General features: G+C 40.5%; 1 protein-coding gene across 12 annotated transcripts in view; it reads right to left on the bottom strand.

Annotated features, from left to right (window-relative positions):
* The window catches only part of PTPRF (protein tyrosine phosphatase receptor type F), a 462,180-nt gene that overhangs the window by 204,993 nt on the left and 232,799 nt on the right, over positions 1–24,388 (bottom strand). For all 12 annotated transcript variants that reach the window (XM_081916183.1, XM_081916179.1, XM_081916185.1 and 9 more), the window contains exons 4-5: positions 18,621–18,766; positions 17,346–17,487 (exon numbers count right to left, since the gene is read on the bottom strand). In XM_081916183.1, coding sequence (XP_081772309.1) covers positions 17,346–17,487; positions 18,621–18,766 — 288 coding nt within the window. The remainder of the gene's footprint in view (positions 1–17,345; positions 17,488–18,620; positions 18,767–24,388) is intronic.

The following is a 24,388-nucleotide window of genomic DNA, read 5'->3' as shown; positions in this document are numbered from 1 at the left end:
ATCAGAAAATGCTGCTCTTTCATATATAACTGGACTACTACTCAATAGGGAAGGAACGGGTCAAATAAAACATTTTCAGTCAACAGAATTCATGTCCGGAATAGTAAAGGAATTTGCGCGCGCGCATGCACGCACCCCCCATCCCAATTTGTTGGCATTTGAGAACTCAGGGAGATCACAGCCAGCTCAAGGACTTGACAGGAGCAAATACAAGACAGTGCCTTTCAGAAAGGCTATAAAGATAATTTTCAAATGACATAAAATTGGCCAAATTAGCTACCCCCTCACTAAACACAGAGGTACTCTCAGCTGATTTAGTGGCATGCTTAATTGGGCAGTTTGGGGGCTGAGCTTCACAGTTACAGTTGCTATGGCCATCTGCAACCCCATAGTATATCCTCCACTCTCTAGCTATAAGGTGCACAAGTTCTTAAATGTGGAGGAGCCACATTTTAAGCCTCTCTCTCAATGGACCTCAGTACCATGGGGGAGTTGGCATACACAAACTCTTACCCCATGGCATGGCATGGCATGATTACATTGTAAGTCACCTTGAGAGACAATTTGAGTATAAGTCTCTGAGAAATGTAATAAACAAGGATTTCATGCATTATTGCTGGAGATTTTGCCACAGACATGTATCCCAGGGCAACATAATACATTGCCTAGCCCTAGACAAAGGAAACTCACTGAAGCAGTGTTAGAAACTGAGATATGAAAGCTAGGAGCTAAATGGCACCTTAAACTTAGGTTATGGGCGCAACAATGGAATGTCTAGGCAGGCTTTTTTAAAACAAGAATACAAAGCTGGAAATGAATGACCTGCAGCTAAAACCTTATGTTCATTTTTTGCATGGTCTAGTCCTCATCTGAAGACTGCAAAAAACATAGCCATGCTTCCCCTGCCCCCCACCACCCTAATATTCTTAAGAGGGTCTCTTCTCTGGTCTTCAGAGAGTGGCTGGAAGTGGGGAGGCAGAAAAAGGTCCTCGTTTCCTTCCACTGTGCAGTTTTAATCTGAAAACGTAGGCGCAGTACTGCGCCCAGAGCTCAAAAACTGCTCGTGCTAATGAAATTCCCTGTCAAAAAACGTGCCTAGAACAATAGGAGTTTTGAATCCTGCACTGAAGTACCACAAGAATGCTCAGAAACTACAACTTTACAATGTAGTACACAAATTAATGTTGGTTCAGAGAACAACAATGATCACAAAAATCAAAATCTAACAAAAAGCATTGAAGGATAGCTCAGCTGATAAGAGTGTGAGAATCTTAATTCAAGCACCACATTGGGCAGAAAGATAAATCATGAGGGGGTTGGACTAGATGACCATTGTGGTCCCTTCCAGCTCTATGATTCTATAAATTTGGAGGGCCTACTTTGGAAAAAAAGATGCAACAGATATTCATTGCCAGCAGCTCTGGTTGTTAGAGTCAAACAAATCCAGAGGATTACCGATTCCCCATCATTTCTACTATATAATATTTATAATTTATACAAAATACAAATACATAAAATGATAGGAACATAATGAGCTGGAAGGGACCCCAAGGGTCATAATTCTGGTGCAACCCCCTGCAATGCAGGAAACTCAGCTAAAGCATCCATGACAGATGGCCATCCAACCTTTGCTTAGAAACTTCCAAGGAAGGAGAGTCCAGAACCTACCAAGGGAAATCCACCTTTCATGTATTATGAAAAGTAAACAACACTTATTTGACCCCAGTTATTTGACATAGAGGGGGAAACCTACAGATAAGAGTCCAAAAGCATACCCTCCAACATTTCTCTGATGAAAATAGGGGCGTCCTATTTCATAATAATAATTTGACCATTTATACCCCACCCTTCTGATTGGGTTGCTCCAGCCACTCTGTGCGGCTTTCAACATATATAAAAACATAATAAAACATTAAACATTAAAAAATCTTCCCTGTACAGGGCTGCCTTCAGATGGTTTGGGGGGGGGGCGGATAATTCCATACCCTTCAACATTTCTCATATGAAAATAGAGACATCCTACCATAATCTCCTACATTTCTCTGGTGAAAATAGGGACATTCTAAGGAAAAGCGGGACATTCTGGGATGAAAGCAGAAACTGGGATGACTTCTGCAAATCTGTGACTGTCCCTGGAAAATAGAATTTATATATATATATGTGGAATATTTTTTTAAAAGCAAGTGGTCCTCACCGACCTGGTGCAAAAAGAGCTTGGCATCTGGAGGAGCCCTGGCTGCCTAGATAAAACACTATAGCCCCCCACACCTTTACCTGGGAGTAAAGTGCGGCTTTATTCTGAGTAGACACTTAGTTATTTACTAGATGGAAGTCAATACCACCAGACAACCCAGCTTGGCTAGGCGCTGGGGTGGATTTTGCCACGTGCCTCGCAGAGACAGGCCGATGCTGCCAATGGGCCCTGCGTCCCTTGGCAATACCCAAAGGCGCCAATTTGCTAGATGCTGTGGTGGATTGCACCCACGCCTTGCGGCGTCAGGCCCAGGCTGCCACCTGGTCCAGCACTGGCAGCAGCTACAAGCAGTGGTCAAAATGGGAGCCTCAGCGATTGCTGGAAACAAACTAGGAACATGGCAAAAAAGCATGCTAGGCCACCCCCTGGTGGGCTGCCCCCTTACCTGCTTGTGATTGACCAAGCAGATGGGCAGCCAATCAGGATTTTTTAAAAAAGATTTTCTTTTCTTCTCACTTTCCTCTGTGGCCCCCTAGCCTCATGCTGTAGCCCCCGATTGATGTAATTTTCACATGTGCCCCCCTTAGATTATCCTGGGGCTCCCCAGGAGCCATATGGCCCCCGATAGGAAACACCGTCTTACATGATTTCCTTGTCTTTCAGAAGACATGCAAGACGTTTTCAAACTCTACATGTTTTTAGACATAATATTACAAAGAAGACAACAGACTCCTATTACATGAAAGCTGAACATCTCATATTCAAATACAGTGGTACCTCAGGTTAAGTATTAATTCGTTCCGGAGGTCCGTACTTAACCTGAAACTGTTCTTAACCTGAAGCACCACTTTAGCTAATGGGGCCTCCTGTTGCTGCTGCACCACCGGAGCACAATTTCTGTTCTCATCCTGAAGCAAAGTTCTTAACCTGAAGCACTATTTCTGGGTTAGCAGAGTCTGTAACCTGAAGCGTATGTAACCTGAAGCGTCTGTAACCTGAGGTACAGTTTACTGCTGTAATCCAGCTTTTGGTTTTATTTTCTAAAAGCTGCAAAACAATGACCTGGTTTGCACGTCAGCTTGTCGTATATAAGTTTAATAATAATCCAACAATTAAAAAAAGGTTCCCTATAAACCTGTGATTCTGTTTCACTAAAACTCATCAGAGTCTGGGTGCTCTGTCTTTTGTGCTAGGCTGCAATGACTGCGATTGAGAAGTAAATTTTAATTGGTTGGATATGAATGGGGTTTCTTTATAAACAGACTTTATACCACTTACTTTTGAAGCTAATCTGCCTTTTCAAGGTGCTAAGACACAATCTTGTGCAATTCTTAACAAGCCTGTGATAACTTAGCCTTTTATCCAATATTTCCCTAATTAAAGGTATAGTTATAGATGGATTTTCTAATTTGCTTCAAATCAACATGTGTTTTTCAATTTAAAAAAAAATTGGTTTGAAATTCAGAGTTGTGTCTGTGGTTCTAGGTACTTCATTCTGTTTTTGAAGTTCAGAAAAAATTGCACTTGCAAGTTACACATTGTAGTAATTCTGTAAAGCTATCTATGCCTGTGAAGCCATTTTCAAGTGGCATATAAACTGCAGATACATTAAGGCCTTATGCTCAAAGAGTTTTTCTGACAGTAGTTATAAACACCATTAAAGTAACTGTGCTTATGTTTACAGTTAACCATCTCTAAAAACTATAGTTTTAGCTGTAAAGCTGGGACATTCATTTTGATGGTTTCTTCATTTTCTATGCAAGTACTGTATTAATAGTTCCTTTTAAACTACTGTTTAGATGTATTTTGTCATGGGATTTACAAGGCTGCACTCAGTTTCCCATTCTGATTGCTCAGGTGCTTGAATCCTTATTTTTAAAAGGAGTTTTATGCCACTTCTCTATCAGAAATGTATACACAACCAAGCACCACTAGTTACTAGAAGCATTTTAATAGTGGTTCCTGACAGTCCTTGTCTCACTGGTAGTAAGAACATACTATCAGGTAGTCAATCAAATGTATCCTGTGTTACAACATTCTTGGGACTAAAGTGTAAGATGGCCGCTGGCAGGTCATTAATAGTAGTACTTGCATGGTTGCTTGTAATTTGCTCTATTGACTTCTCTGCAGCTAAATGTAAGACAACACCCATACAATCTCCTTGTTATTGGTTGCTTCCTGGAGCTGTAGATTGTCTGGGGCTATTGGGTGTGGTATTGGTGGCTGCGTCTAGGGCTGGGTTTGACTGACTGTTGCTGCGGTAATTGGGCGGGCAATTGGCAGCTTGTGCCAGTGAGGGGACAGTCTGTAGGTTGCCTTGGGGACGTGTGAGAGTGGCAGCGTTGGTCAGGCGGCTGACTGATTTTTAGCAACCCCCCTAAAAAAGGCTCAACAATCTCTCCCCATTTTCTTAATTTGGAGTCCCCAAAAACAGGGGGCGTCTTATACATGGGGATGTGTTATCCATGGAAAAATGTGGTATTTGGTAATGTTGGTATGCATATGTATGCAGATATATGTCTTCTTTAATGGGGTGGGTGAGTGTTCAGAATATGAGTTTTACAAGATCCTGCTCTACATTCCTTTGATTTAATACATGCTGTTTAATAAGTTCAGGGGAGTTGGCAAGCTTTGTCCTGGACGCCAATTATCACGTTTTACATAAGAAAGGTTCTCTTTATTTCCTGCTGCGCTGCCAGGAGACAGGGACCTCAATGCATTGCTTGGAAAGCATAGAACACCATCTGGTATGTTTGTTCTTGCTGAGCTGGCTTGGGCACAGACAACTTTGGGGTTGCATTTCCAGTATGAAATTAGTTGTGAATCACCAATATATAATTTTTTCACTCAGTCACTCCATAACTGGCATATATTGCCTGTCTCCTGATCTCTTTTTTAGCCTACCTTTACCCTACTGAGGCTACAACCACAGACCTAGAATACAACTACCCTGTGCCTAATAATTTGATTTATTCTTTACATACCATCTTTGTTGTCTTTCTTCCTGCTTGCTTGTAACAGCTGCCTCTGAGGCCCAGCTTGCCTAAATGGCAGATCACACAGTAAAACTGTTCCTGGACTATGCCGCGTTTGATTGCAAGCAGGGAATCAGATGACTGCTCTTTAACAGTCATGTGAGGTTTGCCCTCAAAGGAAGGATGTTCGAGTGCTTTACTTGCACTTCCACCTAAAGTAAAGTAACTTCTTGCCCTTTCTAACCAAGACTGGTGATTGGGTACTAAGGACTCACACAATCTTTGACTTTTAGTGTTCCCAGTTCTTCTTTCTGTTTCTATATTCCCTTATAGTGTGCAGGTTAGATGCCTAGGTTTGGCAGAGCATGCATATGACAAGTTGGTGTGCCCAACATGAGGCGATCATTTTGCTACCTTGAAATTTGAACTGTGTGAGAGAGAATGAGTGATATTAGAGGCTTCTAGCATGAGCAGAGCTCATCTCCTATCCTATGCTCGCCAGGCGAAAGACTAAAGTCTTCTATAATCTACATTTCTTGGCATGTAGCATCTCCTGATAAATAAATAGTAAAGTAATTTAACAACTCCTGTCCACTCCCCAGGATATTGAATAGCAGGGATAGACAACATGGTGCCTTCCAGGTGTTGTGGATGACCATTACATCAGCCCCAGCCACATGCCAATGACTAGGGACAATGGGATCTGTAGTCCAACAGCATGTGGAGGACCCCCCCCCCCCGCTGTAGGGAATGCAAATAGACCAACATTAATTGCAGATATCATACTGGTCCTTTGTCAGACTAGCTTGTGTCTTCAGTCAGAGAGCTCGGAACTTCTATTTTCAACATGGAGACCTGACTTTTTCTAATTTGGTAAATCAACATGGTATATATGTGCCCATCACTGACTTAACATCTTTTCAGTATACAGTTTAGCTTCAAAAAGCTAGAATAATCATGTAGTTCCTATGCAATGACTATAATGCCATTTTTCTTTTTAAATTGCTGTTTAAACATATTCTACCTTGAAATTCAAGAGATTATGCTCACCTCCTGATTTGTCTCTTCCCTCCACTATTGATTTCTAGCAATATAAAGAGTTCATGCTAAAGAAGAGCTCTGAATTGGGGCGAGGAGGGGGGGGGGGACACACATCCTACAAAGGTTTGTTCATAGCCACAGGTAAGCCTGCCTGTGTTCACCAGATCTCCAGACTTTCTCCAGCATAAATAAACCACTTGGTGAAAGCAATATGCTCTCATAACTTTATTTCATTGTAGAATTCACAATAATAGTTCTTCTGCTGGGAACAAAGTGGTGTGAAAGTTATTCTGACCATGTGAAATATGACATTTTGGCTTCGTAAAATAAAACAAGGACTATCTTTAACATGGAGGAAATTCCACCAGGACAGAAGTCACTTCAGTTACTAATGTGTCAGCCATACTGCCAGTTATTAAATGTGTTATGCTTTCTGAAGTGTGAATGTAGCTCTACCACTCTGCAAACTGCATTGTTATGCTGATCCACAGAGTGGCAGCACTGCTAGAAATAGCTACTAGCAAGTGAGAATGCTGTTACTACTTGATATCAAAACTGGGGCTTCTCCACTGAGCTTGCTAAGCAAGAACTTGGAGAGATTTCAATCCAGCTGGGCCAATGTGATAAAGGGATTGAAGCCACAGAGGGAAGGATTAGCATGACAGATGAATACAGTACTGTGCAGTTTTCCATGGCTAAAGACTAACCCAGCTCATCAAGGAGCTGGAAGATGGGGGGTGGAGGGTGGGTGACACGGATCATATACTGCCATGGTAAGTTTCCTTAACACAGAGATCCTATTCCCTGGGACAAAGGGCGATTAAATACTTACTCTGGACTTCTAATACAAAAATAAAACTGAGCTGGCAAGAAGTGTCCATAAAAACTACCAAGCAGTCATTCACATAAATTTATCATGAGGCTGTGAATTTTGCTAAGGAACTATCTGCAGCTTACAATCTCTTTGGGAGAGTGGTTGCTGGGATAATTAAAGAATTCAGAAAGTAGAATGTGAGATTTTAATGTTCTTTTCATGAGGCATATACTTAATGTTGTTTTTTTAAAAAAATGTTACCCCAGTTGAAGTCCACAGTCTGAGCCTTGCTAATACAAAATACCAAGTTATCCCAATTAAGTCACCCAACCCCTGAACATCCATTTAAATAACATGCCCATTCTTGACCTTCTGAAGTCTAATCAGGAAAAAATATATCTTTGTATTCCTAGCTTGTTTAATTCATAAACTAGTCTATGTACTATGAGAAAGTCTATGGGAAATTAATCCCCCAATTTCCAGGGAAATTTTCAGCATATTTAGCATGAAATGCTAGAAAGATGTTCAAGAAAAGACTTTTCAAAATGGAAAAACCACCATCCATTTCTTTAGAACCAAAGTTATTTAGAACTCTTATTTACAATTAAATTAAGGATAGTTGATTTCTGTTAATGTATGTCTAACTGAGGTTATAGTTTGCTGTCAGAATAACTCTGACAGTGGCAACTGACAATGGGTGATGGTGACTGAAAAGTTCATTTCTGGATTTTAATTCAAGTTGCCATTTTGGACCTTTAAAAACCTTCATGATTTGGGAACTTGCTACCTGAAGGATTGTCTCCTTCATGTGCCTTGAGATCATTGTCTGGGGCCCTTCTTCAAGTGCCCCACCATGTGAAATATGGCAGTTTGCTATGAGTGAGGTTTCTTCATTTTTGTCTTCTCATTTGTGTAATGTGCACCCCAGGGAGGCCTTTTAAGATATGCTGTGGGTTTGTTGTTGTTCTTTTTTTACAACCAACATGACACACTTCCCATCCCCCACTCTGCAATTTCAGGTCCCTTGTGGGAAAACAATTGTTCCAAAGTACAGTATGAGGTGTGAGCCCAGTGGGTGCCATTGTGAGTGATAGTCTGTTACATATGTAATAAAAGTGTGCCATGTCACTATAAAGTTATCATCTCATCCTTTTGTGGCTAATGCCTAGGCCTCTTTAGTAAATTTTTCAGAGAGTGCCAATCTCCGTACTTTTTGTTTCAGCTGTGATAAAATTTTAGGGACTTCTGACTTTGAGCAATGAATTGTCTAGCGGTTAATAAAAGGAAGGTGTTTTATATATCAAATTAACATTATCATCTTTAAAAATTGTTAGCAGACCTAAGGTTGGGATGCAATTAATATTTTGGTTTGCAATCAAACTTATTTCATCAACAACATTCTTCCAAAATGGTTGCAGTTTATTGCATGCCCACCATATATGAATAGCTGTTCTGATATCCTTATACCCTCTCCAACAAAGAGCAAAGATGGTTTTATTGAGGTAGCTGCACCTCAGAGGTGTTACTGCCACCTATGTAGGAGCTTGAGCTTAAGAGTGGATAGTGATTTCAGTGTTGTTTTTAGCCCACAGGCTCTGCCAATCTGCTTCTTCAATTACTGTTTCTAAGTCTGATTCTCAAGTATGTTTTATTAAATTTGTTTGGCCCAATTGTGTGTCACTTACCATTTTGTAAATTATTGATAACAGGTTTAGATTTTTGCATTATAAGCTGTGGTTCTTAATCTTGCTTTGGCTCTCTGGATTTTATTTTATTTTTATTTTCCTGCATCTGTTCAATCTTATGTGAAGCAAGACACTGCATGGGTGAGATGGCTTTGCTGCCAAAGACAGCTACTTTAGATTTTAGATAATTAGAAACAGTTACTCCAGGCAGCTAGTAGTCTGCATAGCCTAATTTGCATTGGGGAGAAACTGCCACATTATTAGACTAAAGCAGTTTAGATATTTTCTTTTAACAAAAGAGGCAGGGGGAATTTATCTATTTGATTCCCAGGGGGTCCACGGCCCATCCCTTGCCTCCCCCTCAACTAAATCTTTGTCATTTTTGCATGGTACTATCACAAATTTTATGGTCTGTTTTAGCGCTGTGAGATTTAAAAAAATATTGGCTGAAATCAGTTTTGAAATCACACTGCAATAACGATTTAAACCTGGCAATATGCAGCAATATATGGCTCCTCACACAAGGGAAAGCAGATCTCAGCCAATAACGCTGCTGATCTGAGCAGCCTTCCCTCAAGCTGAGGGAGACCAGGGCAGGCAGAGGATAACACTGCAGACTTCCCTCAGGCTGAGGGAAAACAGGGCATCCGATTGCCCCATCACTAACACTGACAGAGAACAGGGCAGCTGATCGCCCTCATTTCAAGGCATCTTGGCACTACGGTTCTCTGGCACTGAGGCGGGAAACTTATGAGAGATGCTAACATGGCACATAAGATCAGGTGGGTAGCTATTAACTACAAGTACCCCCTTTTTTACCTGGGAGTAAGTCTCACCAAATTCCATGGAATTTACTTCTGAGTAGACATGGATAGGATTGTACTGTAACCTGCCTAATTAAAAACTGTGGTGTTCTTTACAAGTTAAAGCTGCAAAAATATACCGAGGATGGATTTTTATGCGGGGGCAGAGACACATGTTCAGTTGGATGCACTTGAACAGAATTAAGCTCATTCTGTCAAAGAACAAACTGGAACTAGTTCCCTTTGGGTCAGGATGAAGTACAGCTACTTAGTCATGTGTGTAGCCAGGATTTATGTTGAGGGATTGGACAGGACACCCACCTGTCATCATTCTCTGTCCAGCTCTGTCTAGCAGATTTGGAACGAAATGTCTCAACAACAGTTGTTTTAAATTACTTTCTTTTGACCTCAAGAGCTCAGAAAAATCTGTCAAAATCTTTCAACAAGTTCTACTTTTATTTAAGTCTTTTTATTTACTTACTTGATTTAGGGGGAGGGCAGCTGCACCCATGTACTTAGTTCCTTTTTAACATGAACTTTCAAAGCAATGCCGCCCCCACAAATATTAGGGAAGAGGTAAGAGCTTTCACAACTGCTACAAGTCGTATGTCTGAACAATACAATAATGTATTCCACAAATCAAGCCAGTAGCAAGAAGAATTAGGGCCAAAGACATGCAACAGGGTTCATTGTATTGAAACCAGCTGCTGGAGTATTGTAATCACTTCTGGTAAACATTGCAACAAGCCTTTCGCTTTGTACAGCCTGTGCCGCAGGCTGAAATCAAGAAGCGGTCAATCAATAATAATAGTGTGCTTTTGTTTTGGCTTGAAGGACGGAAGGAAATACCTGACTGAAATCCACCAGTACTGCAGGTAAAGTATGAGTGAGAAAGCCCTCCTTCACTTAGCAGCGGAATCTGCCTCTCTGCCAACTCTTAGGGCTCTCCCAACTATTTGTGGGGGTGGCTCAGCCTGCTTTCTCCTTCAAAGCAAACTGTGGAAGGAGGAGAACATCAGAGGTGGCCCCCAACTTAAGCAACACAGAGAGGGAATAACCTACCTTGTGACTGCTATAAGACTATTTCCAAAACTGAGCAGTGTAGTTTAGAGAGGTGACCCTTCCTCCTCACTTTCAACAAATAATTCAGGGCTGGATGTGTGGCAAACTTCACAATCAGCTCCAAATTGGAATACAGAAAGGGGAGGGGTTACCCTTTCCTCCTTGTACTGTCTGGAAGGGTTCTTTAAATATATTTTTAGCTCACCCTCACCATATTAGCCTCCCAGAACGCATCACAATATAAGTAAAATACAAACAATTCCAGTACAGTTAAGATCAGATAAAATGGATCACTCAAAATGTCAGTCATAAAAGCATCTCCCAGGTCCCAGGAGTGAAGGTGGCAGCAGGTCTGGTGGGAAGCCCAGAGTTGCAAGAGGATTGCCTTTTGACTAACAATGCAGCTCTACTGCCATAGATACTTAGAAAGGTCCAGCTGTAAGCAATGACCGAGCAGAGAACTAAGTAGAAGATGATCTGGCAGTGATGTAAGTTTTTCAGTGTCCTTGGGACTTCTGCTGAGTTAAGAGTTTCCTTTTGGTGGCTCTAGTCTCCTTACCCCTGCTCTAGAACTCCCGGCTCATATCCTCCTGGCTCCGCCCCAGCTCTGACTCTTACTCTGGCCTTCACACACTGTGCTGGTCACATACATCATCCCTAGATCTAAGAACCAGAACAGTCTGATACAGGCAGAGGCATTCCTTCAGATACCTGGGTCCAAGTCATTTCGGCAGGGATTCCAACAGGATTTTCTGAGCCCAGTTCTCTAGTTGTTGATTTGGCCCCCCACTTTCCCTGCACATGCGCACACACATACACTGATCCATGAAACTTATTTCTATGCCTACAGAGGATTGCTCTGCATTTCCATCCATCACACGTACACACTCTCATACACACTTCCAGTAGTCTGGCTGTAACTGCTTCCTTGCAGAGAGTAGTAGCTGGAATCCTGCCTTCTTCTGATACCCATTTTTAACCAGGGTGTTTAATTAGAGGGAATGGGGTGGCATGAGGGTGCTGCTACAATTAACTAGCACTATCTGAGCTGGTGGGTGAGTAGTAAGCACCACTAAATCCAATGAGACTTACTTCTGAGTAGACATTGCAACCTTAGGTAAAGGTAAAGGTACCCCTACCCGTACGGGCCAGTCGTGTCCGACTCTAGGGTTGTGCACCCATCTCACTTAAGAGGCCGGGGGCCAGCGCTGTCCGGAGACATTTCCGGGTCACGTGGCCAGCGTGACGAAGCTGCTCTGGCGAGCCAGCACCAGCACAGCACACGGAAACGCCGTTTACGTTCCCGCTATAAAGTGGTACCTATTTATCTACTTGCACTTAAGGGTGCTTTCTAACTGCTAGGTGGGCAGGAGCTGGGACCGAAAGACGGGAGCTCACCCCGCCGTGGGGATTCGAACCGCCGACCATGCGATCGGCAAGCCCTAGACACTGAGGTTTTACCCACAGCGCCACCCGCATCCCAACCTTAGAGGCTACCTTTTCTCTGTCAGGGGATGTATTCCCTCAGATGTCTTCAGTCAAGAGCTGATGAGGGGATGAGCCTTGAAACAAAACTGTTCAGGATGAACTAATCCAAAATAAAGATTAGAATTCTCAATCCTATGCAGGTCTACTCAGAGGTAAACACCATTGGGCTTGATAGGCTGAAGAGGGTTGTTACTGTTTTTAGTACATCACACCAATGAAGTTACTGTTTTGCAAAGCTAGTGAAACACACACATGGTTTCTGAGTTGCCCACCTGTGTTGGAGCTCCTTAAATTGTCATTCATTCATTCATGTTATTTAGAATAAAACACATGAAATACAAAATATCAGGCTCATTAGTGCCAATATATCAATTGAACCCAAAATATACCATGTTTAAGGGCCACTTGAAGCATTACTTTTTCTGAGGGAATTTGTGTTCATGTTGAAAAGTGACTTATAATCTACAGAAATATAAAATGTGAAGCTTATAAAAATCTAGTAGGTGATACTCATTGGATTCCTAGGCTAAACCTGTAAATATTGTAATATACATTGTGGTGGTGCTCACAAGTTTATGTTCAAATATACCCACAAGCCCCAAAAGTTGGTGACCTCTGTTATATGTGGATGAATTAACAGTCCAAGCCAAAGAATAAATCAAGACTCTCTCTGGTATAGAATGTGGCATTTCTCTCCATTTTAAAGTGACACATAATGCTAATTTGCTAGTTTTTACTTAGAGATCGTATTAAAATATAACCTCTCTTCCCTTAATTACTCTGATTTTATAACAAAGGCTCCTTTCTTGGCAGTAACATATAAAAGAAAATGAGAGAAACATGAGCCAAACTGCCTTGTTCTTGCTGATTCTTTTGTAACTAACTAAGCGTAAATAAGGATTAAACACAGCTAACTTTTGTTTACCGCTGAAATAGTGAACCTAGTATTAGATGAGCATTTACAAGGACATATTGTCTCAGGCCTTTGGAGGTCTAGTTCTCTACAGAAATAATTTGTAACTGTCAAATGTTTATCATTTACTGCATTTCAAACTGGGTAACTCCAGGAACTGGGATGAAGCCAACAGATGGTGATAGAAATTAAACTCATGATATGGTTCAGTAATCAGTGAGCTTTGGAAAGACAAAGGTGCTCTCTCTTTTCTTATCCCTAAACTATACCCTTGATAGATTCGAAGCCTAAACCTGGTTTATTCTGCTATACTTTCAGCCTGCAGTTTATTTATTTACATTTTTGTTTGTAAAAATATCCATATACCACCCCCTTGTTAAACGGTGTACAACAACCTAAAAACATCTAAAAGCAATACAAAACCCTCATTGTCCAACTAGACAAAATATAATGGCAGTGCTAGCTAGAATCCAAACCATTCCAAGTCAGGTTTCAAGATCATTATGACTCACACTTTAACAAAGGGACTGGCATTCATAAACCCATTTGAGCAAATTAATGGAGGAGCTATTGCTCTGCCCATACAGAATTATGGAGCCAAGGCTCAAGGCAGCTATGCAAATATGCAAATGCACAGATTTAAAAAAAATGAAATATTTTAACTCTCATTAAAATAGCTTGAAACAAGAAGTATGTTGCGTTTGACGTGACACAATGTGCTTGAGACTACTGTAAAGGCTACCCACATCAAATTCAAATTGCTGAAGTTTTTATTCAGCAATACTAATACGCTTAGAAGAAATCTAGATCATAAAAGAAATGTACAAATTCCAAAGCCTAGGGAAAGAGTCATTTTCTTGTCAGGGTTACTATTGGTTCCCATCCCAGGATAAAACAAAAACAGAGAGAATGTGGATTATGCAGAAGGGCAGGGGGCACCAATCTGGCCTCTGTCATACCCAACAGAGCTTCTGTGTTTTGCTAAAAAGTAGGCTATAACGAGTCACTCGGTTTGGTGCAGTGTTGGAAATGCTGCAACATTATTCCCTCCTTACATTCTGCACAATCCTCCTATTTAAAAGGCTCTGTAATGCAAGGTGTAATCCTCCAGTCCTACAGCTCAATCACATATTTATTAATTTGTGACACCCAGTGCCCACTAACTCTCCCTGAAGCTTTCCTTGTGAGTGTGTGTGTGTCAGTTTATTGATTCTGGTCCCTTCCTGTTCACTTTGCTCAAACCCTTCTTTTGCTAGGCATGCAAGAGAAAGTCTGCGCTGCTGCAGGTCATAATTGAAAAAGACAGAAATGCTCAATATGACTCATACATTATTCAGCTTATCAGCTGCCCAAGAGAAAAAGAGAGGGAGAGGTTGTTTGCATGCCTACCTCTTCCACTATCAACAGAAGAAATAATTTTCAATTACACTAAGTGTATGCAACTCTGTTCCCCAACAGGATCTGGAGTTAGAGAGATGGAAGTGGAGAATGCAGGACAGCGCAAAGAAGTAGCTGCTACAAAATGCTTGCTTATGTTAGATTCTTGGCTCCAGTTTGCTTCTTAATAATGTACCAAATGGAATATGCTAGCAAGCAGAAAGACCACCACAATTCATGACAAAAACCTAGATCAAGGCCAGCTGAAATTACACCACGGAAGCCAACTAAGCATTGATCGACTGGTTGTGAATATATGACTTTAATTATTTATGAAGTGTTTGTGGAATTTTTTGCCACATAAATTTATGGTAATGTGCCTGAAAAGACTTTTGCCAAAAGCTAGAGATTTCTTGAAGGAAAATAAAAATACTAGGATCATTTCTACTAACCAAATATTATTTCAAATCCCACTATCAGAAGTGGCAACCCTGGCATGGGTAAGTGATGGACCAACAATGAAGTGGGGGGTTTTTAAATCCTTGCCTAGAGTTTCCACAACCAAGATGCATTTTTTTAAAACGGAAAAACTGTCATAAGCCCAATAGAATTGCCAGTTTTCTTATGGTAATCTACCAAGAGGCATTCCCAAATCAATTACACTGCAGCTGATAATATAGTCTTAAAAGACCATTCAGTTTCTTAAACATCACCCTACTTGTCCAAGCCCACATGCAAATTGCTTAAGCTTATAAGGGTTCTATAGGGACCCCTAGTAACAAGCCCCATATCTCTTCTAATTTCCTTCATACAAAGTATGCATCCCTCCTGGACATATTCACTTGGGAAGAACAGAATAAAAACAATGCTCATCCAACTTTAACGGAGAAGACTTTAATAATATGTCCCATTTAACTTGGCAATTACTTGTACAAAGATTTGCTCCTGAAAAAAGTGAAGGCCACATAACATTCTGCCACGTAATCCCAGTGAAGTACAGACTGGAAAAAGATTTGCCTGGAAATAAATCCTTGCTGTGAAACCTATTGCTTTATACCAAGGGTAGGGAACCAGTGGCCTGCTAAACCTTTTAAACTGGTCTGCAAGTCTCCTACTGGTCTTTCAGTAGCATTGGTGGTGGTAAACAGAAACTCACTGTGCCTTTGAAGACTAGCAAGTTGCAGAAGCAGATTAAGTGAAGGAAAAGCCATTGGAGAGTAGACTGCTGCCAACTGTTATCTGTCTATGTTCCAATTTTTCAGTATCTTTTCAAGCTAAAGTTAAGCCTTTCCAGTTCTTCAAAATATATTTAGTAGAATCTGAAAGGAGACCTGATACTCGAGTAACAAAGGATTTTTGTAAATTATTTGATTCCACGTGATCTATCCTTAAGCATCCAGTTATAAGGAGACTTCTATTGTACTGCTGTAAATAAATGAAATACTACAGTGCTATCACCAACACATATGTTTCAGCACAGCAACAAACTGGGGAAAGGTGGGGGGAAAGCAGCAGTGAAACATTTTGCTTAATTCATCTAGCAACCTAAGCCTTCCTCACTGGAAGATATCATCAGTAAATAATTTATATACACCAATAAATCTGCTTAATCCTTTCGTTTGAAAACAGATTTTCCATTTTAGTCAATTAGGGCAAATTTAAATTGCATTTAGAGAATGCAGCACATTCAGGCATCCATGGCCCATCTATGAAGTTATTAGAAAGATACACACTAATAAATTGGGGGGGAGTAGTTGTGTGTTGTTGTTTTAAAAAAACATTTTAAAATGGAAGTAGGGAAGTAGGACAGAGAAAAAAGTATTTCCCCTCATTTTCTTTCTTTCCTCTCCACTCCCCAAACAATTCTTCCTTATACAATATAAATAAGGAATTCTGGACATGGAAGTTTTCTTCAACACATACAGTAGATAACTTGTTGGATCCAGAACCCCGGCCTGAAATTTGAATTCACAGCCAGATCGGCATTCCAGAACACATGGAGGGAGGGCTCCAGGACCCTGACAGAGCTTCACATCTCCTTCCCAAAGCCCAGTGCCTCACTTACCCAGCTTTGGGAAGGCAGCACAAGGTCTTGGGGGGGCATCAAATTTTAGCCTTGCACAACAAGGCAGTTTGTGACCTACGGGTTCCATTACGAAGTATTCTTCCAACCCACTTGATATGAAAATTTGGATCGCGCAAGTTCAAAGGATCCTATAGGTGATAGATCTGGTCTCTCTGGGAATACCTTCTCCAAGAACAATTCTACCCACTCACCCCCTGCCAACCAATGGCTTCAATTCAAAAAGGGACTTGTCCATTGCAATTTAACTCAGAAGACAGCTTTCTGCTTGTTACCCTGTAGTCTAGGAGTGGTGAACAAATTCTAGGCTGATTATTAGCCAATCCCACTGTATTCTGTGACAATAAAGGGTGGTAGAGAGAAAATTATAACCCTGTTGACCAAAACCTAATCCTGCTCCCTGATTCTTTAAAGGAGAACCTCTCCCTCACAGTTTAAAAGATCAGGGTGAAGGAGAGAAAGTAGGCATGTTATTGAAGTTAGTTTTCCCTTCTATTCATCTCCAACTCTGGAGGTGAAGGATAATGCCTGTATACTGTTTTCTGCTGGAAATGTTTGCTGGCAACTTTGAAGGTAGAGTAACTGTGCAAGTTCTTTGTCTGAAGCAGGTCTGTGTCCAGAGGTGTTGCTGGGTGTTTCAGTTAATACCTCCTTGCTTTATCCCTCGAGAACCTCAGTGAATGTTCATCATTCATATTTAGAAATAATAATAATGAAAATAATAAATTATATGGGAATTGTACACAGTGATCTATCTGTTTACCCTTTTAATAATATATAGATCGATAGATAGATGCAGAAAAAGCAAGCATAACCTACAGCATAGGCTTTCCAATGTGAACAAACAGTTCATCTTATATGTAACAGGCTGTGGTATATACAGCTCAGTTGTAACAGAGCTTCCACTTACCTTCTAACACTGTCAGTTTGGCACTGGTATTTATCTCCCCAACACTGTTGGTAGCCATGCACTCATATATTGCTTCATCCCGAAGGACACGCAGCGGTTGAATACGTAGAACTGATCCAGACCCATCATCAAATTCAATAACCTTTTTTCAAAAGAGGGGAAATTGTATTACCCATTTTATTACTGGTGGACACACAACATACCATTTCCTTTTAAACCATGACTGAGGAATCAGGAAAGGGACAGGGACCAGCCCCTCCACTCTCTGGGGCAAATTCCTGCAACCTTGTTTACCATGGTGAATGATTCTATCTGTACGGTCCTTCCTTAACAAAGATTTAAACCAACAAGATGCTGTTGTAAATTACGGTTTGGAAACCATACCACATACCTTAGTTGTCCACCTTTATTAATAATGAACCCTATTTAGCATTAAGCATGATTAACATTCTGAAACTAAAAAAAAACTGTCTTTTTGCCATGATAAACAGTTTGGTCATTAACACCATGACTCAGGTTTCTGTGCTACCCATTTCCCCCTTTTCCTCTGATCATGTGCTCCTCTCATCATTCCATTCCTTAAAGTATTCAAACTGGAAGTACAAAGTAAATAATGGTTTAAGATTCTTGTTTGTAGGCAAACCACAGTTTGCTGAATTTGAATATCACAGCAAACTACTTTTTGCTCAAACTAGGAAGTGACTAAGTGAACTGGAAGAGAGAGAGAAAGAGGGAGTGGGAGAGCGTGAGGCATAGTACAAATAGGCAAACCATGGTTTGGCGATGATGCATGAACTGGGTCATTAACCATTCATGAAATCAAAGAAATTTCTTTAACCCTCTCATAGAGAAATGTGTTTATCATATAACCCATAAACTGAGCCTCAATGGCAAGGACTGCAAATGAATAGACACTGAACTTAATTAACTTCATACTCATCTAATTCCAATTTACAAACAAAGCAAAATGAGATGAAATAATATCACCAAGAAAATATAGTGCTTACAGAAGGAAGCTGTACTAGGAGAATCTTATTATTTTACCTCTCAGAGGGGAGTTAACCAATACTTATCCACGTGGAATGAAAAATTCCCTCAGTAGTCCAAGTCTGGAAATTTGGAGAATCAGAAATGCCATATTCCAGGTAATGTATATCAAAGAGGAAATTTATTAAATAAATAATTATTTATTTCACACATTTGTTATATTTTAATGCACCCAACATATGGAAACGCCCACAAAATTACCAGGAAAAAAATATATTCTGTGCGTACCTCAAATCGTTGGGAGCTAACTTTCTTTCCTTTCTTCATCCATGTGATACGTGGCTTTGGCTCTCCTACTGCTTGGCATACAAAGGAGGCCACACCTCCAGATATCCCAATTTGATCCTCAGGAGTTTTCATGAAGTTTGGCTTACCTGCAAGACAAATATACTGAATGGTGAAATGTGCCTGGGGTCTGAATTAAAGATAATGAATATTACAGCAATCTGACTATAACTATCTTGTGCGCCCAGCTCAAGACTAATGAAATGACACCACACCTAGAAACAATGGATACATCGGTGAACAAAATAATACAACCACATTTAAAAACATTATGAAGATTGTTTAGGAAGAAGTGTTTAGCTGCTAATCCTTCACACTCCTGTAATAAGCGAGTTTCCAGTTTAAAATAGCCCATGTGGGCAGGCACTGGCAAACGCTATTTAAACAACAACAACAACAACAAAAAATTAAGTACAGGATTTCATTATGATTGGGCTGGAAAAATTTGAGAATATGAGAACCACCATGTCCAAATTTAGTTATCACTGAAAGCATCCTGAGTTCTGGGAGTATATAATCCACCTGCAGATGGAGTTAATCAGCTATTGGATAGAACAAAAACATTGTTTTATAATATAAAACAATGGTTGAAACAGCTTGGGTGGCCTTACAATCTCTCTCACAATGGAGCACAAAGGGATTTCTGGAAGGCTTACTCTGCTTTGCTTGCTCCGTTATGACAGAGCTCAATGCACACCTGCTGTTACTGGTTTTTCATTTCGTTTCCTTTTTGTTTTTTAATGCACACTGAGATGTTAAAAAACAAACAAACTCCTGGCAATGCCAATTCCCAATAATTACATGCTGTTAAAATCGCGGAGTGGGATTGCCTTTTTCAGTCAAGTGTTAAGGTGAAAGGTGGGCATTATCTGAGTTGCAGACCCTGCAGTCTCCTCTGGAACTGGAGAAGAAATGAAATGTCTGTTCAACTGGTGTTTCCATCAATGCTAAACAAAAGTTTCAAGAAATGTATTCAGAAGCCGCTGAAAGCTATGTGATCTAACCCCCATTCTGAGCTTAGCAATTATTAATATTTTCTAAAATATCAGAAAAAGAACAACATTTTCTTTAATGCAACAAACAATAAAAGCAATCCTGATCACTATTTGCCTAAAGGATATTATAATGAAAATTACATAAAGAGTTACTAGACAATCAGAAGAACTGAGACCATCATGCTATAAGTTCTTCGAAGAAAGCTATAAATACCTTATTTATCCTCTTTCATTCTATGTACCAGAGCAAAGAGGAGAACGTTCCTGTGTAGTGTAATTAGGTCATTGAAATTTACCCCAGTGAACAACACTCTCAATTTGTGAAGGTATTGACGAACACAATTACTTCTATGAAAATGATTAAATATATTTGGAATGATGAAGAAATATTTTTGGGGGCCTAACAAGAGGAGGTATGGGGTAAGCACAGAGAAACTATTTCTGAGAGGCAGAAAATTGATAGCTCACAACATACAGTTTCAGTATCACAAGCAATAGCCTGAGATTAAAATCAGTCATTAGCCATGATTGCTTAACTTACATCGATTTCACATATTTACTTACCAAAATTCACATCAATTTCTGCTCAGTTTTATTTACAAATATCTGTATTTCTTCCCCTCTACAATCTCCCTCAGCAAAAGGCTAATAAGGTTCATGCTAATTTTGATTGCAGTGTAACTGACCATTTTGCAATGCAATCTGCTCAGCTGTTTTGTTAGGTATTGGACTTCTGCATATGACTTGCTATTTTATGTTATTTATTTTGTGATGCTGAGGAACTAGCATAAATTTGGATCAGACATCATGCCTTTTCTCTTAAAAGGGATGAGTGTATTGCTGGAAATGTTAGCTCATTGTGAACAATGTGTCCTGAAAAGTGGTTTATAAATCTCTTCATAAATAAAGTGAAATATCGAAAGCACAAATGCTGACAATTCCACCAAGAAAGAAAAGTGAAAGGCATCTAAATAAACCTGTGCACTTGCATAAGGAGCTTACAGATGAGCTGATATTTAAGAAGGGCATGTACAGTATAAGAAATGGAAAATCATGAAAGAAGAGTACAAACAAGTAGCAGACAGTTGCAGGGAGAAAATTAGAATGAGCTGAGGAAGATGGAGAAATGCTACTGCGTGACAGAAGGCGGAACTGCTTAACACAGGCATCCCCAAACTTGGCCCTCCAGATGTTTTGGGACTACAACTCCCATCATCCCTAGCTAACAGGACCAGTGGTCAGGGATGATGGGAATTGTAGTCCCAAAACATCTGGAGGGCCTAGTTTGGGGGTGCCTGGCTTAAAACCTACTTTTCCTCTGTCTTCACCCAAAAGGAAAGCAGGGCCCAATATGGTGATAACAGAATAAATAATGCAAGGAGGGAGCTCTAGCCCAAGACAGGAAAAGAGGTGATAATGGAACACCTAGCTTATTTAAACAAATTCAAATCTCCAGGGCCTGATGAGCTACACCTAAGCGTACTAAAAGTGCTAGTGGATGTGATCTCAGAGCCTCTGTCTATAATCTTTGAGAACTCTCAGAGAATAGGTGAGGTCCTTGCAAACTGGAGTCAGTCTGTGAACACTTAGAAAAGGAAGCTGCGATTACTAAAACCCAGCATGGGTTTTTTCAAAAACAAGTCATGCCTGACAAATCTCATTTCTAGATCCATTTCAATTGGAGTTTCAATCTGGCTTTTGTACAGAAACTGCCCTGGTTGCCTTATATGATGACCTCTGTTGGGGGAGAGACAGGGGCAATATGTCCCTGTTAATCTTCCTTCCTTGACTTTTTTGCAGCTTTCGATACCATCAACCACTGTATCCTCCTGGAGAGGCTATCTGATGTTGCGGTGGGCAACACAGCTTTGTAGTCCGGTTCTACTTGGATCATGGTCTTCAGCAGGTGATGCTTGGGGATTGTTTTTCAGCACCAAGGAGCATTCAATGTGGAATCCCTCAGGGCTCAGTTCTATCCCCTAGGTTAGGGTACCTTGGGTTACAAACACTTCGGGTTACAGACACTTCAGGTTACAGACTCTGCTAACCTGGAAGTAGTACCTCGGGTTAATAACTTTACCTCAGGATGAGAACAGAAATCATGCAGCGGCAGTGCAGCGGCAGCGGGAGGCCGCATCAGCTAAAGTGGTACCTCAGGTTAAGAACGGACCTCCAGAACAAATTAAGTTCGTAACCAGAGGTATCACTGTATATGAAGCTGCTGAGTGGAGTCATCTGGAGTTTTGGAGTGTGTTGTGAGTAGTATGCTCGTGACACACAACTCTATTTCTCCTTTACATCTACAGGCTTGGCACTGGATGTGCTAGACTGATGTCTTGCCTCATTAATGGACTGGATGAGAGCTAATAAACTGAAGCACAATCCAGGTAAGACAGAGACACTGTACCTTCTCATCTTTGGCTGGTGGTTCAGCTATGCCCCTATCTGAGCAGGGATAGCCTAACATATATGACCTATGTTCTGGTAACCTCTAGGCTGGATTACTGCAATGCGTTATACATAGGGCCACTTCTGAAGACAGTTCAGAAACTTCAGCTGGTGCAAAATTCAGTGGCCAGGTTGCTCACCAGAACAAGACAGTTTGAGTATATAACATCAATCCTGACCAGACTACACTGGCTGCCAATTAGTTTCCAGGCCCAAATCGAAGTGCTTGTGTTGACCTATAAAGCCTCACATGCCTCAGGACCCGAATACCTTAAGCTTCCTTTAATTCGTAGGGTACATGTAGCTCAGTTGGTAGAGCATGAGACTCTTAATCTCAGGGTTTTGTGTTCAAGCTTCATTTTGGGAAAGTGATTTCTGCAATGCAGGGGGTTGAACTAGATCAGTGTTTCCCAACCTTGGGTCTCCAGCTGCTGTTGGACTACAATTCCCATCATCCCTGACCATTGGTATGATGGGAGTTGTAGTCCAAAAACAGCTGGAGACCCAAGGTTGGGAAACACTGAACTAGATGACTGTTATGGTTCCTTCCAACTCTATAATTCTCTGTTTCTAGAAGTTTATATGCAATGTAACTTACATTTAGTGAATTTATGAATTCCATATGCTCTAAATGTTCAAACATGTTCAGGAAAATCTTTATCATAAAATTTCTAGCTTCTTTCTGTTCAAAGAAACTCATTTTAAATATAGGGAATACAAAAGTGAAGAAGTCAAGTCTACCTGTTCCCAGTGGCAGATGGTGCCTGGATAGGTAAAATGCTAAACTAAGGTGCTCATGACAACAGTTAAGAGTCTCTGCTTTGTCATGGGGTGTGGAATAATGCTGATTACACAGAATATATAATGTTACAAGGTACGGTTACTGCCTGTGGCCAACAACCTTCTGCAATCTGACTCATCCCAAATGATGCTGTTGCTAAATCTTGCCCTTTTTTCATCCACAGCAACTCTGCCAATCAAGCTAATTGAATGTACCAGAGGGCTACCTTCCTAAGCTCCAGGCTTCCTACAACACAAAAAACTCCCTAGGCATTATTTTAAAATAAGGATTCAGTTCTTAAATTATATGTATTGTAGCTATTATATACACCAATGATTTCTGGCATGCAAAATATATCCTTGAGTGGTGACGTAAGAAATTCCTTAGTTTGAGGTCTAAAAGATCAACTGCCAAAAATAGTTTTGTTTGGTTTATGCTTTTGTATACAATTTGGGCAACCAGAGGGTGGAATAGCAGAGAGGAATGATTTAAATACAACAGTGGGAAATCACAAAGCAGACTCCGAGGATATAAAAGGCCCTGAAATTGTCTTTCCATATGCAGCTTTTTTCACATAAGCATTTTATAGAACTAAAGGTAAGCTTAAAATTGGACACTGTTATCTAAAATTCATTGCAGGAAGCAAACCAATGGTTCATCTGAACATTTAATATTTATATTTCATTTGTCAACAGTATGCATGCCATGCTGCATACATTAAGCAATAAGGACACACTTCCCTGGGTAAGGAAATGTTTTCCACTTCAGTGAGTGGGTCATGGCCTACAAAACACAGTGGAACCACCAGCCACACATCTGTAACTCTTGCCACACATCTTAACTCTTGACACTGCAAGCGACACAATTGCTAAGAAGACTGACATTAAACCACTCCAATTTAATTTATCTCAGCCAATCAGAGTCATTGCACATGAGACACTATATGCCATAAGAACTTAAGCAGAGTACTGCCAAAAGCCCATCTAGTTTAGCATTCTGTTCTCAGAGTGAGCATCAAGATGCTCATAGGATGCCAGGAAACAGAACCTAAGTTCAATGGTGCTCTACCCACCTGCAATTCCCAGCAACTGGTATCTGGATGGATACTGACTCCGATGGTGGAGGCAGAGCATAGTCATTATGGCTACTGATAACTATTTTCCTCCATACGTTTGTCTAATTCTTTTTCAAAACCATCCAATTTAGTGGCCAGCACAACATGTTGTCTAGTTTAACTATGCACAGTACGAATAAGTATTTTTTTATCTGTCCTGAATCTTCCACCCTTCAGCTTCGTTTGATGTCGACTGGTTCTAAAACTTCTCTCTATCCACTTTTTCCATGCCATGCATAAATTGTATACACCACCATCATATCTACTCATACTCACATTTTCTCTGAACTAAAAAGCCCCAACTCATAGAAGAGTTGCTCCAACTCCTTGATCATTCTGGGTGCCCTTTCTGAACCTTGTCCAGCTCTAAAAT

This window comes from Podarcis melisellensis (assembly GCF_964234715.1).
Source record: "Podarcis melisellensis genome assembly, chromosome: 6".
Lineage (NCBI taxonomy): Eukaryota > Metazoa > Chordata > Lepidosauria > Squamata > Lacertidae > Podarcis > Podarcis melisellensis.
Note: the sequence above shows the minus strand (reverse complement) of the source record. Positions and strands in the feature narration are given on the sequence as shown.